General features: G+C 36.7%; 1 protein-coding gene across 1 annotated transcript; it reads left to right on the forward strand.

Moving 5' to 3' along the window:
* The first annotated feature begins 12297 nt into the window (after window positions 1-12297).
* On the forward strand, window positions 12298-15618 carry LOC149149007 (uncharacterized). Its single transcript, XM_089442353.1, has 3 exons — window positions 12298-12336; window positions 12479-13946; window positions 14126-15618. Exons 1-3 carry the CDS (start codon window positions 12298-12300, stop codon window positions 15616-15618), a joined length of 3000 nt encoding a protein of 999 aa, XP_089298479.1.
* Window positions 15619-19097: the final 3479 nt, after the last annotated feature.

The raw sequence follows: 19097 nt of genomic DNA on the forward strand, positions 1-19097 counted from the left end.
TTTCCTTGAACATGAAACCCATGCCTCAAGAATGAAAATAATAATAAAAAAAATCTCTTTAAATCAAACACATAAAATCATGATTACATTTTTCATTATGGAGACTGAACCTAGTTACATATTTCAACACTCCCTCTTAACTAGGGAGGTATTCATAATCCATACGTGGTACTTGGACATTATCAAATTGAATATTTCTCATAAGAAGAGTCGGATTTGTAAGCCATCTCATAAGATATCCTATCATCTTATATGAATTCATCTCATTATACCAACCAACATTGTGGCATAGAAAACCTTGAATATCACTCTATCTCTGCACAAGATGAGAGCACAATGTTGCCAAGACCAATGGCTGATAGACACAATCATCATTATCGCTCGAGATACATACCCCACCCAGGTGTTCAAAGGTTATGTCCTTTTAGGACAATCCTATCTTCAAATAACACATCCTCAAGGAATTTCCTCTTCGAATACTCTTGCATATTGAATGCCCTACCACATCCTCAAAGAGTATTGAAATAAATTTCAAATTCTTACCCAATCCTCCATTCTTTCTTTGTAGCATGAAGGAAGGAATGATGTGTCTATCTCTCCCTCTCAACTATGGAAGATATACTCATTCCTAAAAAAGGAATATAACCAAACTCGCTCTTACCTAGGGACTTGCCCAATCTCCCTCTTAACTACCAACTTTTTATCAAAAAAAACTCTTTGCTCTTTGGTGGAGATCATGGTACTACCAGCTTCTTGTAGTGCTCCTCATTTTGATGTCATGAACTTCATCTTCGTCATTATGGAGCCTTCATCTTCTAGATCTTCTTCGTAGGGTATTGACCATCCATCACTTTCCTTCAATGAACCGTATGGTTGAACCAATAGTCATGTAATGCTTCTCTTCATTGGAAAGTGATATTCTAGTACACATTTGGGTTTTCTTCATACAACTATCTCTTTCAAGTCATTTTTATTTTGGGATCTTCCATCCAATCTGATGAGTACTAGTTGTAGGTGACATCTAAAACTCTTTTTTGGTAGCCTTGTTTTAAACCAACCAGATTATTTCAAAAATCAAAATGAGCATCAAATCAAAGTTACCTTTTTATGGTGGCCTTTTTTCATGACATCAACTTCATGCAACATCAACATCCCGCATATGTATGACTCCATATCCAAGACATTCGATGTCAAGGGTCTCCTTCCTTTACCAACTTTATCAGTGCCTTCATACTTTTTCTATTGAGATGTCATAGCTAGTTCTTCTAGACATCAGATGTTGATCACTTATCTTATCTTGCATGACTATAGTTGCATCCTTTCACAAATTCTTCATCCTTTCTTCACATATTTCTTTCTCAGGAACTTATATACATAGTTCCTTCATAATAGGAACCATCATGGTCAACCATCTCATCTATTATATGAAGTCATATTATGTTGATTTCATCTTATCAATACGTAGAAGAGTTCAAGGCACATTATTAGTATTACTTCATGCTTTATTCTAATGTAATATATCATTCTTCTTCAATCATGCTTATGAGATCGAACATTCAACCATGTTATCTAAAAATATATGATACCATGACTTTATCTATCAAATATATAGATACCTTTTCCTTCTTTTGATCACATAGAATTCCTTCTAGCCACTTCCTTTCCTTTCTAGAAGATGAAAGTACTTTAAACAACTCAACATGTTGCACATCTTCTTCATCGTACCTTACTAGTGGATCCCACACAAGGTGGACCATATATTATCAGCGAGACACTTGCTTTTTCCAAGTAGAGGTGAACCTTCTAATGAAGATTCCAATGGAGCATCTTGATTATCCCCATCTTGAAAATGCTCCTTCCTAATAATGATAATGTATGATGATTTATTTATTTTCCATCACTCTATATGACTTTCTTCCAACCATATATATAAATACTATGGTTGTCTATATATGCTTCTAATGGAGATGTCGTGAATTGATTTCTTTTTATTATAATGACTCTTATAACCATGTAGACTTCTAATTCAACTATCCTTTCAAGCTTCTATGACAATTCCATCTTTATTTCAATGCTTAATGCATCTAAATGTTAGAGATGCTTCCTATCATGATTTCTCTCTTCTACAAAACTGAAAATAACTAAGTGAAGGAGATTATCTCAGTGATAGTAAAGATCTTTCACTTCTTCCTTCTTTGATTTCTTCTTTTATGATTATTCCACCTCTTCGGTAACATAGGCTTCATTTATTTCCTTTCTCTTCTTTTTTTCCTTCTTAAGCTTAGGAAAATTCCTTTTAAAGTGTCCATATTCATTACACTCAGAGAATTGTGTCTTTGACATATTGGTATTCTTCCTTTTTTGGGGACCAAACTTTCCAAACTTTCATTTTCTCTTGCCCATGGCAACATATGCTTGAACTTGTTTGTTTGATCCAACATTTCTCTTTTCCTTCAACCTAGTTTCTTCAATCTTACATAATGACCAAATTTCATTGAATGGAAATACTTGATAAAATGTTACCCCATTCATCAAGTAGTGCATTGAGCACAATGGTGGTCATCTCTTTGTAAGACATTATTTCCCCTACCTCTTGTAGTTGGTCTCTTATTTGATACACCCTCATAAGATATGAGGCTATCCCTTATTCCTTTGACACCTTCATCTTGGATAGCTTGGTTCTCAAAGATATAACTTCTCCAATTGTTCTTATGGAGAACAATTCTATTAGCTTATCATAGATTTATTTTGAATTTTCCAACTTTTCTACATAAGGGATGAGGGGATCCTTGATTGATTCTATAAAGGATTCTTTGAGCCCTTATTTTTCCTTTCATATACTTCTTTAGTGCTTTAGCTTGTCCTTGATATGGTTTGGAGACATTAACCTTGACATATTCAATGACTTCCTTTTCTATGAGGATCAAATCTATCCTCTTCTTCCACGCAAGGAAGATCGATGACCCAACCAATTTTTTACTTTCCTTGCAAAATGAAGTCATTTTGATAGTAGATTTAGACATAGATATAAAGATACTTGTAGATTGAAGATGTTCCTTTGATGATGATATCTTCAACATGATTCCTTCTTGATGATGTTGATAATAGAAGATGCCTTCCTTCAAGTATTCTTTGAAAAGTAATCCTTTCTTTTTCAATGAAAGAGAGATAAATTTTATTTCCTTGATGATTATGGCAATGCTCCTTCTTTCTTTCTTTGTATGTAGAAATGTAGAATATGGAAACTTCAAGATGCCTCAAAGGTGTAGTTCTTCTTTCTTTGAGAGGATGTAGGGTCCTTGAGGTCGTCTTCTCCTTGAGATGAATATTTCTCCATAGTGCTTCTTAGATCCCTTCTCAATGCTCCTTTTGGATGATCCTTATTCAATTTGCCTTTCCTTATCTTATAAACTTGGCTCTAATACCATGTTGAGAAATTAGGGCAACTAGATTAAGTGATTTCTCTTACTTCTATAATTCCTTGTGATGTAATTTTACTTAACTTTATTAGCTTCTTCTAAATTCACTTGATTTATTATTAGTGTTCTCATCATCAAACAAATACCAAAAAATAAAGAACAGTGAGATAATAGGACACAAGATATAGGTTATCGACTCGGGACAAAACCTCTCCTTTTGAGAGGAAAACCCACAAGAACTATTCTTATAGAAATTCAGATGACAAATTCTAAGACCCATGACCCTTACCAAAGACCCCTACAAGATCATGTCAAACTTCTCCTTTGAAGAACTTTCTTCGAGCAAAGTCAACCCAAGTCAACCCAACTTCACAATTGTTGCAATTCTCTTCTTCGACTTCAACTTTTGACCTACAACTATGACTCCAATTTTGGCTACTACAGAAACCCTAGTTTCTAGACTTGTGCGAGAATATGGTGTCATTTCCCTTCCTATCTCCTTTGCTTGAGATGGCTTCTTCTCCTAGGTAATTTAACTTGTAAGGGAGACTTCTTTTAGATGCAAATCTTGGCTTCTTTGTGTGATTGTAGTTCAATTATTTATGTAGCAATATTGATGCACTAAATTTGCATGTGTGAGTAAAGAAATCCCGAAAATAATCCTTGAAACACTTTGTTTTCACTTACTTCTTGTCTCCCCCTTCTTTGCTTGATATGAGACTTCTTTTCTGTTAATCGAAACTCTTAGATGTGAATTGATCTTCGGAACGAACATTACGTCCTTGAGCCTGGGGGGAGCCCGACTCCCTCTAAAAGGTGATTGTACCAATCTCGATCACACTATATTTTCTGTTGTCTCCAAACTCAATATTCATCTGGAGATATTTCTCCTCCTGGTCACTAAAAAATTCTCTACACCCATTCATATGGAATGAAGCACCCAAATCCAAGTTCCACACAGTCCCCATCAATGTGTTGGTGATGGATGCAATAAGGTTAATATATAACTCAAACTGTGAAGCCAAAGCTTCACCTGTTGCTGCTACTGCAAACTCCTTCTTGCTAGAGATTTTGTGTGGACACTTAGTAGCATAGTGCTCGAATTGATGACAACTGAAGAATTTAATTTTTGACAAGTCTTTCTTCTTTCACTCTTGGTTGGATTCAACCTTACCTTGGGACTCCTTGTAGGTTTTAACACTATATAGAAATTCCTTGCAAATGAATTCTTCAAATAGAAAAATAAACAATGGTGAGAACAAAAAACAAATATACACAGATATTTTCCCTTGGATCCCAACACCAGGACTACCAGAGTGATTTTTCATTATATCCCTTTCAATGTTATAATACATATATATACACATCGAAGCATTCATAAACCCTAGCCCATTAACCCTGGATTAGAACATAACCATAGTTCCCTTGACTGGATATACAAAATACCATGGGAATAAAACCATCATGCCAAAAACCATGTGCAAAACCCGTGCACAAAACCATGGGTAGGTCCTCCCACCATATTGGGTCCGCCCCCCATCCTTGGGTCCGCATAAAAAAACTTGGGGCGCTGCACTGGACCTCGTGCTGGGGGGTGGTAGCATCCACACAAACTCCATGAGAGGGGTGGCTATTGCCCCCCTGTGACCCCCCTGTTGTGCTCGACATAACTTACATTGCGTGGGGCCAGTCATGGAAATTATATAATACACACCCAACACTTCTTTCCCTTGGGCTTCATTCCTTTTATGACTAGAACAAAGTCCTCTTCCTCTTCTTTGGATGAGGTTCCATCTGTGGTATTCGACCTTATTTCCTCATGTACCAAATTGTACCATAAGTGTTCTCAATTTGGTAGTTTCTCCCTCCCATTCACCAAATCGTGATAGGTATGCCAGCTCTTGGGAAGGCCCAGAAGGCTTAGGCTTACTAGGTATTCTTCAGAAACATTTATACCAAACCCCACCAAGTTCATCACGACATTGTGTCAACTTGCTCAGATATTGTGGAATAGTGTCATTCTTCTACATCTTGATACTTCAAAGTTTATCATTGAGTGCTAGCTTCCTGTGGTCACTATTATTCTCAAACAATTCTGTCATTGCTTTCCACATTACGAATGGAGTTTATTTTCCATGGAAATTTGAGATAATTTGATCTTGTACTCCCTCCAATATTATTCTCCTTGCCTTGGCTACATATTTCTTCCACTAAACAAGGTTTTGGGCATCATAATATTGTGGTTTTGTAACATATGTCTTGATGTATTCTAGAAATACATTATCATCCAATACCACCTCCATGTGATCCTTCAATGCAACAAAATTAGAGGTGCCTTCCAAGGCATACTCTAGCCTTAGTTCATTAAATGCCATCTTCTTAGCTCTGAAGAGATCCTGTTTCACAGAACTCCAAATTCAAACTTGCTGAGAAACAACTTCAAAATTCCTACTCTAATGTGAATCCTGCTCTGATACCATGTAAACATTACGGTGTATGTTTGCAATTTCTCATGAAATTTTAATCTAAATCACAAGACACAAACCTACTTTACTTCTCTATGGAATTTAATTCATAATTTAGAACAAAAATATCATACATGCAATTAGAAATCACATACATGAAAATAGTATTTTTTCCCGGGGAAAGAAATCTACTAAAAACCCCAATGCCTGCTTGCATTAATTTGATGAATATATATGTATTACAGCTATTTTTCTCAACTGAGTGCAACCTACAAGTGCATAACCTATCCTTTTGTTCACTAAGAAGATCTAACCAAGAATTACTCAATTTATGCCTCTGCTTGAGCCCTTATTTTCTTGTACAATTCGTGAGGAAATATGCCCCTGTTAATTAGGAATTTCCTCCAAAATTCTTGCCCAATTCCTTAGAGTTGATCACCTCATCTCATGCAACACCTATACAATCAACTAGTTTACAACTACCTGATAACTTCCTTGGAAACTCCACCACAACTGGGAAACTTGTACTATTTTCATGCATGAGCTAATTATTAGTTGAGTTTAGTTGATTTCAACTGAAATTAACTCAACCTAGGCTCCTCAAATTTAGAAATCACTACATACAACTAAACTTCATGCCCCTAACTTGAATTAACTGAGCTAACTAAGTGACAAGAGCCATGTCACCTCAATTAAATCCTCCAAGTTCTCTGCTGACATGGAATTTCGAATTTTCTTAATTTAATCAAGGAAAAATCAAATTGAGAATTTATTTCTTCATTTTTCAATAGTTCATTTGATCCAACATCGCTATTTGCCTTCAAACTAGTTTCTTCCATCTTACATAATGACCAAATTTCATTGAATGGAATACCTTCCTTCTTTCCATAAATACTTGATACAAAGTTACCCCATTCATTAGGTAGTGCATCGAGAACAACGATGTCATCTCTTTTTCATACATTATTTCCACCAACTCTTGTATTTGGTCTCTTATTTGATATGCCCTCATAAGATATGAGGCTATCCCTTATTCCTTTGATACCTTCATCTTGTATAGCTTGGTTCTCAAAGATATAACTTCTCCAATTGTGTTTATGGAGAACAATTCTACTAGCTTATCATATACTTCTTTCGATTTCTTCAACTTTTCTACATAAGGGATGAGGGGATCCTTGATTGATTATATAAGGATTCTTTAAGCCCTTATTTCCCCTTTCATATACTTCATTGGTGCTTGAGCTTGTTGTTGAGATGTGGTTTGGAGACATTACCCTTGACATACTCAATGACTTTACTTGTATGATGATAAAATCTATGCTCTTCTTCCACAGAAGGAAGTTCAATGACCAAACCAATTTGTTGCTTTCCTTGCAAAATGAATTGATTTTGATAGTAGATTCAAACATAGATATAAATATACTCATCAAGTGAAGACGCTCCTTTGCTGATGATGTCTTCAACTTGATTCCTTCTTGATGACATTAATAATAGAAGATGTCTTTCTTTCAAGTATTCCTTGAAAAGTGATCCTTTCTTTTTCAATGATAAGGAGATAAATTTTATTTCCTTGATGGTCGTGGAAATGCTTCTTCTTTCTTTCATTGGATGTAGAAACTAAGAATATGCGAACTTCCAGATGCTTCAAATGTGTAGTTCTTCTTTCTTTGAGAGGAGGTGGGTCTTTGAGGTCTTCTTCTCCTTGAGATGAATATTTCTCCTTAGTTCTTCTTATATCCTTTCTTAATGCTCCTTTTAATGATCCTTACTCAAGCTTCCTTTCCTTGTCTTGTCAACTTTCCTCTGATACCATGTTGAGAAATCTAGGGCAACTAGATTAAGTGATTTCTAGTACTGCAATAACTCCTTGTGATGTATTTTTACTTAACACTATTATCTTCTTCTTTCACTTGATTTATTATTAGTGTTCTTATCATAAAAAAACTACCAAACAATAAGGAACAATGAGACAATAGGACACAAGATATAGGTGATCACCCAAGGCCAAAACGTCTCCTCTTGAGAGGAAAACCCACAAGAACTATTCTTATAGAACTTCAAATGACAAATTCAAAGACCTATGACCCTTGACCAAGACCCCTCGAAGGCCAAGTCAAAATTATCCTTTGAAGAACTTTCTTCTATCAAAGTCAACCCAAGTCAACCCAGCTTCACAATTGTTGTAATTCTCTTCTTTGACCTCAACTTAGGTCCTGCAACTATGACTGCAATTTCAGCTACTGCAGAAACCTTGGTTTCTACACGTGTGGGAGAATATGGTGTCACTACCCTTTCTCTCTCCTTCGCTTGATATGGCTTCTTCTCTTAGGTAATTCTGATCGCAAGGGAGACTTCATGTAGAGACAAATATTTGCTTCTTTGTGTGAGTGTAATTTAGTTGTTGATGTACCAATATTGATGCCCTAACTTTGCACATGTGAGCAAAGAAAGCCCAAAAAAATCCTTGAAATACTTTGTTTTATCTTTATTCTTGTCTCCTCCTTTGCTTGATATCATACTTCTTCTTGTATTTTGATCGAACTTCTTAGATGTGAATTGATGTCCTTTGAATGAGGTCGAGTAATCCTATTGATAAGCTTCTTCAAGTTACCTAATAATCCAACTTGTTCCTCTTGGCAGACCAACTTGTGTTCCTTTGAAGGTCGACATATTGTAGTATTATGACAAGGTCTCGAAGGGTCTTTAACTCTAATTTTCACTTAAATAATTTTTTCTTTACAATATCCAACATGCCCAAAAGGGTCTTCCATATATGACATTGACTCAATTGACTTTTAGACTCAATGACAAGCCCTAGAAGCACTCAATGGGTGCTTGACCTATAAAAATAAATTTTCCTTTTGTGCAAGTGCTTCACAAGGAAAGCACATGGGGATTCTTTGATGGTGCTTGCCAAAGACATCCTCCCTCTTATAGGGTTGGGGTTGTGTTGTTCCTTAGGAAAAATTCACTACATCGATATTTGATATACCTTGAGTAGAGGAAAAAATTATATATCTAAATTCATCACTCAAAAGTTTCTTTTTTAACTATAGTGTAAGAAAAAGGGATAAGAAAAATACAGGTATTGAGATATTCTAGGCTTGTTATTTGTTGGTCTCTCAAGAAGATTATTGTGAAAATTGTGTTTGTGGACATATTGTTATAGGATGGTGTGTATTCTAGATGATTACTTGAGTAGTTATGTTTTAGCCACATATATGAGGATATGAATACATAAGAATATGAGTTTTGCAAAGAAGCTATCTACATTCTTGATAGGGTATTTGGTTGTTATGAATATAAATATGGAGTGAGATCTTGAGGAAATGGAATTCCAATTTTAATTTTTTTGTGAAAAAAAGGAATGTGGTTATGAACTTATGAGAAGTAGCATCTTCCATAGTAATGTATTTATAAAAAAGTTATTAGGTCATTTTATCAAAAAAAATTGTAATAAAAACATACTTTGATAATTAATTCATCTTTCTTAAATAAAATTAAAAAACAACTATTTATAAAACTTAGACAAAGCTTAATATAAAAACAAAACATATATATATATAAAATAATAATAATAACTTTTTCATTAATAATTAAAAGAATATGATAATAATATTAATTTCATATATATATTAAAAATAAATATTTTTATATAAAATTTAAATATTAATCTAAATTCTACATATAATATAATAATAATTAGAAATATGTTCGCAATGGATTCTAGCACTAACATAAATATCGATAACCTGTATTTTTTTTAATAAAGGTTATCAAAAATGGTATCTAAATGTGCATGTTGTGTATTCGTTCTTATTAAATAACAAAGTTATTTTTAATAATGGATTTGGAAATATTTGTGTGATTTTAAAATTTTGGTATTAATTGATAAATTATAATAAAATTATAAATAATTTGTTTTCTGTATAAAATTTTGGATAGATGATGGTGATTAGTTATTTTGTTAAAGCATTTTTTATATAAAATTATTTGTCTAATTTTTTTGTTCTAATTAGAATGATATATTAAACATAATAAAGATATAGTCTCATTAAACTTATAAAAGAGAAAAAAAATAATTTAATTTTAATTAAAATATATCATATTAATGTTAACATAATATTTTTTAAATAAATATATTATTATTAAATATTATATTATATCAATGTGAAAACATAAGATATAAAACAAATTAATTTAGATAAATTTTAAGAATTTACATATTATTTATATATTTTTAAGGAATTGTATTTGAAATTAAATATACATTTTTTGATTGATAAATCTAATGTTATGATAAATATTTATTTTTGAAATTTGATTTATTTAGATTCCAAATAATTGTGACAAATTGAACATGTGACCTCATTCTTTACACTTTAGGGGTTGTCATATCAAGATAAAGTGAAGCGAATCTCTTTGGTTAATAATATTGTTGCATGTTTTCTAAAAAATATATATATTTAATTCATATATTAATAATATGTGTAATTAATAATAATAGTAAAAATTTAAAATAAATTCATAATATGCTTATGTTTTATGATTTCTTTTACTTTGTGCAATGTGAAATGTATAATAAGTTAACTATTTCGACGTTTTTCATGGAATGATATTTATCTAACTTTTCCCGCTATTTAATTTTCATGGTTACACTATTTTTACATTAAATAAATTAGTCCATAATAAATTTAAAAATTGAATAATATATTTTATAGAATAATTAAATATTTGTAAATTAAAGTGATTAACTTTAATTAGAAATAAATTACTAAACTATAAATTTAACTAATTTATCATTTTTATTAGAGGAATAAAAAAAGTATGAAACAATGATGGATTCTGATTATTACTACTATAACCTAACTTGTACCCTTCCATATAAATAGGAAGAATTTAACACTTCATGGGATCATCAATTTTGTGTTTTTAGAAATTAATTTTAAAACTAAGTATTACATTTAAAATATTATTTATATTCAAAATGAAAATAAAAATTATTTTCATTTTTAATATATATAATTTAAATAAGATCTTTATATATTCAATTTAAATAATAAAATATATAGACTTTATTTTAAAAGTGAAATTTCAAAATAAAATAACTATTTATTCAATGTGTGCATTATTTCTTTTTGAAATTTTCAATAAATATGTAAATATCATTTCTATATATAAATTTTGTAAAAAAAAAAATTAAAAAAAAAATTGTGAGATACACATGCGTTGATGATAATATTGATTTTAATGTAGTCCATGGGTGGGCGTCTCACAGATTGCTAACCAATAAATATTGCCGATTAATATACGGGATTACTAAAATCAAAATTCGAGTTTATTAAAATTGGGATATTTTTATTTTCATGGCTGATTTGCTGAATATTTGACAATTACACTGTAGTGGTTTATTTAACCACATCTATATTCATCAAACGAAAATTATTTAATCATATCTATATCTTATTGTGAGAATAATTTCGGCAAAATCGCATAGAGAATGGTTACAGTAGACACCTGGGTCAGAAAGCCTTCCTCAAGGCCTGGAAGGAGCCTTCTGTCCATAAAGATCTTAAATACAAGTTCCTAGGGTACACCTCCTCTACATCCAAGGAACCACTGTAGGATTGCTAGGATTGTTAAGAGGCACAATATTCCCTCGACCTTTAGACCTCTTAACACCATTTGTAGCTCCCTGCGATCTGTTAAAGATCCTGTCGACCCTAAAGACATGAAATGTGTCTATGTCATTCCCTATTCCTGTGGGGCCCCATACATTGGTGAAACTGGTCATTCTATTAATAAGAGGATTAGTGAGCACTCAACAGACTTCCTCATCCCTTGCAGAGCATGCCCAGAAAACTAAACATCATGTCTGTATTGAAGAGGCTCAAAATATTGCGAGAGTTGCGCAGTTTCACCATCATAAATTTAGGGAAGCCCTTGAGATTGAGAAAAGACCTATTAATCTCAACAGGGATGATGGCTGGAAGATTAGTAGTTGTTGGATCCCGGCCCTTTTGTCTTAGCCTCTTCTTCGTTTTTCCTTGCCTTTTCCTTCTCTGTTTGTTTAGTTGTCTTCTGTTTTCATATGGTAATAACAGTTTAGTAATAATAATATCATTATTTTAATAACATTAGACCAGTATTACTAGTGTTAAGTATAATATTACTATTATTTAATAATAGTGAAATTTTACCAGAGAATTAAAGTAATAATGATATGAGTCGAATCTCTTTAAATTACCCACATTATTAGTAAATTTACCCTAGGCTAATATTATTAATAATATTAATTTTAAGTTAATATAAGAATATTACTATTGATAATATTAATTTGAAGTTAATATAATAATATTTCAATTAATAATATTAATTTAATATAAATTTGAAGTTAATATAATAACATTACTATGGATAATATTACTTTGAAGACTCGTTTTGGAGCGGAGGTGAACTAGGGTTTCTATTACCCGTCCTAGGGTTTCTGCAGCCCCTACTACGACAGGCTTGACAGGCAAAGCTCAGTACTGAAGGAATCAGGGCAGATTGGTGGTTCTCGTGATCCTGCCATAAGCGCGAAGAAGAATGTAGCCCCCTCAGGGGGAGGGCGATGCGCCTCCCCCAAAAAAGGACAGCCAAAAGCAGCAGACAGAAGACTTTGACAAAGAAAACAGACAGAATGAGGGCAATACGGAAAGCAGCAAGCAACAGGACAATGAACAAGGTCAGAAAGACAAAAACAAAGCAAGTTCCTCCACATGCAGACCGGTGGCAACTCACAGGCCAAAAGTGGAATTTCCCAGTCACCGAATCAATGCCAGAATACAATTTATGAGAGATCATGCGCTGATTGGCAAGTTTATTGGAATATGGCCAACTGAGAGAGCGTTAAGGAGCTGGATAAGCACCAAATGGAACCCAAAGGGACACATCACTCTGCATTTAGGTCCAAAGGGGTTTTTCACTGCCGTTTTTAACTGCTTGGAAGATCGCAATAGGATTCTGGATGGGGGTCCTTATTTTTTCAATTCTGCAGGACTATATCTCAAAGGGTGGGTTGAACGATTCAATCCAGACAAGGAAGACCTTAGTTATGCTCCCGTTTGGATAAGGCTGTACTCGCTTCCTTGGGAATATTGGGAAGAAAACTCCCTCCAGGAGATTGGAAATGCTCTGGGCGAATTCGTCAAGGTGGCCGAGGAAACAAAATTATGCAGATACATGTCTTATGCCCGGATCTGCGTTTATATGGACCTCAAGCAAGCCCTGCCAGACACGGTAAGTCTCTTCCATGAAGATGTTGAATGGATTCAATTAATAGACTATGAGCACGTACCATTTAGATGCAGGAAATGCCATGATCTAAGACATATCTACAGAGATTGTCCTCTGAACAGGAAACCCCCTCCTCAATTGAGCTCAGATAACCAGACGTCTGACGGTTTTACCAAAGTGATAAACCACAGAAGAGGGAACAAAAAATCGACAGACAATCCCAAGACCAATCCAGTTAACATGTCAAAACCCTCAACGAGTAACAGCTTTGAGGCCCTGGCCAGTAATGATATGCAAGATCCTGATAATGGACCTCAAAATGACAAAGAATCCAACAAAGAGCAGTCGGAGAGAACTTCACAGCAACCAGGGGATATCCTATTCAATAAATCAACCCTTCAATCCCAAACCAAAACCCAAGCCTGGCATTTTCAAGGAATGGAAGTTGATAATCCTGAACCAAGCTCCAAGACGCCGAAGGAAAGAGAGGAAGCCTCTCAAGAACCCCAGATCATGGAAGAAGACCCTGAGAATATTGACATTGGTGAACTGGATATCCTAGGACTTGAGCAAGCATGCAAGACAGGGAACTTTGACAAAATACCAGACCGGCAAGTGGATAACCTGGTGGAGGTCCTCAATCGTGCACAAAAGAAATACTCTCTAGGAGTCCAGATCGGAAGTCAATGGGATGGCAAGTTCATCACCAAGGACAGCAAGAAGCGAGGAAGAAAAACAACCCTCGAAAGAACCATCAAGATAGGCGAAGTGCTAGTTGAGTCAGGTAGGTACGCCAAGCTGACCAAGTACTTTAATATCAATCCCAATCCTTCTCAATGAAGCTGATATCATGGAATATAAGGGGGCTCAACGGCCCTAGGAAAGGCAGACTATTAAAAAATATGCTTATGCAGGAAAAACCAAATATACTCTTTTTGCAAGAAACTAAATGCAATTCGACAGTTTTGGAAAAAATAACAGTGAAAGCCTGGCCAGGAGGGCTAGTAACAGTTGTTGATGCTCAAGGGGCATCTGGAGGACTGGCAATTCTCTGGGATGCACGAGTAATTCAACTCAATAATATACATGCAAACAAGAACTTCATTCAGGCAATATTTCATATAATTGGTACCAACACTCATGGTCATATAACTAATGTATATTTCCCTCAGGAAACCATACACAAAGCTGAAATTCTGGATACTCTGTCGGAGCTTAACTCAAGTAGGCTATACCCGCTTTGGATATCTGGAGGAGATTTTAACATGATAGCAAGAATGGAGGAAAAGCAGGGAGGCAGAAGCAGAACGAACAAAGATGGGAACCTACTGAAAGACTTTATTCAAAACAACTGGCTGGTAGATCTTCCTTCAAACAACGGCATGTTCACTTGGAACAATAAAAGAGAGGGATTGCAACAGATAGCTTCGCATCTCGATAGATTTCTAATATCAGACAATGCAACTCACCTGGGAGGGGAATTCATTGCCTCCATCCTTCCAGTATCAGGTTCAGATCACTGGCCCATAGCTCTCCAATGGAACCGGCCAGGTAACAGTATTAGGCGTCCCTTCCGGTTTGAGGCATTCTGGTTAACTCATCCGGATTTCTATGAATTTGTTAGATCAACTTGGCTCAAGTTCAATCCCACTAGTGGTACCAAGATGTCTATATTCCAGCAGAAACTAAAGCACCTCAAAGGAGAAATCAAACACTGGAATAACACCACTTTTGGCAATATTTTCAAAGCACAGGCTGCTCTCAATCAAGAAATGAAGATTGTCCAGCAAAGGATCATCACCGAAGGATGCTCCGAGGAACTCGTAAAGAAGGAACAAGATATCGAATCCCAAATTCTAGATAGAGCTCAACAGGAGGAAACCCTTTGGAGGCAGAAATCGAGGATCAGATGGCTCAAGGATGGGGAAAAGAATACAAATTTTTTTCATAAAACTACAGTGCAGCGCAGAATGAATAATTACATTTCCCATATCAAAAATGAGCAGGGAGACAGAATTGAGATGCATGAAGGCATTGAAGAGGAGTTTCTCAGATACTTTAAGAAAGCTCACCAAGAACCCAGCATAGATAGAATGCCTGCTATAAACAAGATTCTAAGGAACATTCCAAAATTAATTATAGAGGAGCATAATCGTCTCCTCCTCAAGCCCACAAATATGCAGGAAGTCGAAGATGTTGTTCATCAGTTGAAAGCAGGGAAAGTGCCGGGTCCGGATGGATTCACATCAAACTTTTTTCATAACTTTTGGGATCTTATCAAAGTGGAGGTCTGGCAAGTTGTGGAGGAATCTCGCACCTTACGTTGGATGTACCCAGGGCTGAATGCCACCTTCATCGCTTTAATTCCCAAGGCAGAAGAATCCAATACTCCAGACAAGTACAGACCGATTGCCCTATGCAACATCATCTATAAAATTTTCTCAGATAGCTACTAGATTGAAACCGTTGCTCCCTCTCATAATCTCGCCCGAGCAATCTGGTTATGTAGAAGGCCGGCAGATAACGGACGGGATCATTTTAACTCATGAAATAATCCACTCTTTGAAGCAAACCAAAAAACCAGGTATGTTGCTTAAAATCGATTTGTCCAAAGCTTTTGATAGTATCAGCTGGGTTTACATTCAAAAAATTCTTACTGCCTTTGGCTTTGCCCCGTCCTGGGTCAGATGGATTATTAATCTTTTGTCTTCATCATTCTTTTCTATGCTTATCAATGGTATCCCTTCGGCTACGTTTCGTCCTTCCAGGGGTATCAGGCAGGGAGATCCCCTTTCACCTTTTCTTTTTGTTATTATGGCAGAAGGACTAGGTAGGAGTCTAAATTCCGCCCTGCTTTCCCAGCGTCTCAAAGGCCTATCCTTCAACAATTCTCCTGCCTACTCCCACCAGCAATTTGTGGACGATAACATGCTTTTTGGTCATCCCTCGGTCCAAGAAGCTCGCCTTCTCAAAACCCTCCTATCGAACTTCTCTGATGCTTCCGGAGCCCTTATCAATCGTGTCAAATCTCAAATCTTTTTCTTTAACACCCCTGCTCCCACTCAAAAAGCCATTGCCCATATTCTTGGTTTTACCATTGCTTCCCTTCCCTCCAAATACCTAGGAGCTCCCTTAATAGCCTCGGCCCTCAAGCACTCCTCTTGGAAAAACCTATTAGAAAAGCTAGAGGCTCGGCTTTTCCTCTGGACTCATAGAGCTCTTAATATGGCCAGCAGACTTGTTCTCATTAAGGTGGTTCTCCATTCCATGCCCCTGTATCTCTTCTCTATTCTTGCAGCTCCTAAATGGGTTCTCAAGGAAATAAAGAATCTCCAGTGCAACTTCTTATGGGGCAGCTCAGGCCCTAATCAAAAGTGGGCTCTGGTTAAATGGGACAATGTATGTCTTCCGAAGAAGGCTGGGGGCATTGGGCTAAGAGATCCAGGGCACAGTAATAAGGCAATGGGAGCCAAAATATGGTGGAGGTGGCTTGCAAATCCTAACACCCCCTGGGCCTCCCTTTGGACAGCAAAATATGCGAATAATAGCCCTATTGAAGAAAGAATTCGGATGACAGAAGTAAGCACGGGGTCTGTAATTTGGAATTCGGCCATTCAACATAGAGATCTAATACAAAAGCATAGCTTCTGGGAAGTCAAGAGCGGCAACACAGCAAGATTTTGGGAAGACTCCTGGCAGCAGCTCCCAAAGATAAAGGATACACTCTCTAACCTTCCCTTACCAGAGCAAGATATAAATCAGTTAGCAACGGTTAGTCAGTTCTGGGACCCCTCTTCCACACAGGGATATAGACAATGGATGGATGCCAATCAAATCATAATGCACGGCTCTGAGCAAACTCAGCTATCTCTTTCCTTAGAATTACAAAAACGACAAATCCTTATCTCAGAAGGATCGGACATACTAAGATGGGGATATGAAGAGAGAGGGACTTTCACCACAAGGGAAGCATATAAGATAATAGTCAAAGAACGGATAATCAAAGACACTTTATGGGATAAAATCTGGCATTCCTCAAACTGGCCGAAGGTGTCTACTTTTTTATGGCTCCTATGTCACAATAAAATTCTCACATGGGATAATCTTAGAAAAAGAAGCTTCTCGGGCCCATCTATATGTCTCAACTGTAAGCAAGAAGAGGAATCAGCTATACATCTAATGCATACCTGTCAAATAGGACGGAAGCTGTGGGAAAAGGTTGCCTTCCGATGCCAAAAAGAAGGCAAAGTGCAAGGGGATATCAGAGCTACTATTCGCAATTGGAGTCACGAGCCATATCAAAGCAAACTCCTCAACACACTATGACAACTTATTCTTGGTCTACTGATGTGGAATATCTAGAAAGAGAAGAACATAAGAGTTTTTAAGGATCAATCTATGTCTATAGAGCAGATATGGACCAAATTACATCAGAACATTAAGGAGTCATTATCCATTAAAGACTGGTCCCCAGAAGATTTTCCTTCATTGCCGTAGGAACAATCAGTATGGGACAATTGGAAGATACATTTAAATCAACAGCCTACCCTTAAAAACAATCCTGCTAAGAAGAAACAAAAGTCCGAAAAGTGGACTCCACCACCCAGCAACATGTTCCAGCTCAACTTCGATGGAGCTTCAAAGGGTAATCCAGGAAAAGCAGGTTATGGGGGGGTCTTCAGGGATCATTATGGCACTCCTCAACTCATATTTCTTGGCTCAAAAGGTTGGGACTCCAACAACTCAGCGGAATTGGAAGGATTATGGCGAGGTCTCACCCTGGCTCAGGACAAAAGTTTTTTTCCACTTATCATAGAAGGGGACTCGCAAATCATCATAAAGATGGTCACAAAACTAATGCAGGGATCCCCCATACATAAGGTCAGTAACAGTTGGAGGATGGCTCAAAGGCTCGAGCTAATAGACAGATGGCTTTCTCAACATCAAGCAATTTCCTTCAGGCACACTAAGTGGGAAGGAAATAAGCTTGCTGATTTTCTTGCTAATATAGGAGTGGAAATTGGGGCAGATCTCTTTGTAGGCTCAATCTCCAGCATAGCCTCTGAGGATCAACTCTCTGAGTTCCAGAATATTGTGAAGAATGATATGCTTCAGGAGGATGACACACACCTGGATGCGGGTGTTAATATGCTGCATTTATGAGGGCTCGCTCAAGGCAGGCAGCTGGCCCTGCACCTGGCTGGCGGACGAAGGCTGTAGATCTCCATGGCATGCACATTTATTCGGCTGCTGGACGGAATGTTGGTCGCACAGATTGGCATTAATGTGCGCCTGGTTCGAGAGTTCATGCTCAAGGTTTTATGTATGGCTCGGTATTTGGTTCACGCCATCGCTCCTGGTTCTTTTCACCTCCTCCCGTTGTTCTTCCCGCACCCCTGCCTCGCTCAGATTGTCTGGAAGCACGCCTGGTTATTTGGTATCGCTGGGTTCCTCTGTGCTCAGTCCCTCTCCCGTCAGCTCTGCCATCTTCCCTTTCTCAGCTGGTCTGTCATTTTGAGAATGCCTCGCCATCGAGGAGTCTCTCGCCGAGGAGGTAACACCGGTAACAGAGGCAGAGCCTCTCGGTCTGCTCCTCAGAATGTCATCCCCATTGCTTCGGCCTCCCCATCCTCACCGCCCTCTGGCCATGCTGGGCCTCTCCCCCACAATTCCTTTCAAACTACCCAGTTCACCTTCCATAGCAGGCTCAACATGCCAATTTTTTCTGCTAGTATCACGGTTATTATTGTTGAGGAAGAGGACAATCCCAACAGCTCAGCCCACACCACCACCTCTCAATCTCAGGAAGACAGCGTCCTTCAGGGGGAGATGGCTGGGGTTGTGTTTAATGCAGACAATATGCAGGACGATACCCCTGTTCCTGAAGCGCCTCCGCATCCGGCTGATTCAACACAGCACGAGATCCTTGCTTGTG

This window comes from Pinus tabuliformis, chromosome 9 (genome assembly GCF_031772625.1).
Source record: "Pinus tabuliformis cultivar Carrire ecotype Pingquan chromosome 9, CPIR1, whole genome shotgun sequence".
Classification (NCBI taxonomy): domain Eukaryota; kingdom Viridiplantae; phylum Streptophyta; class Pinopsida; order Pinales; family Pinaceae; genus Pinus; species Pinus tabuliformis.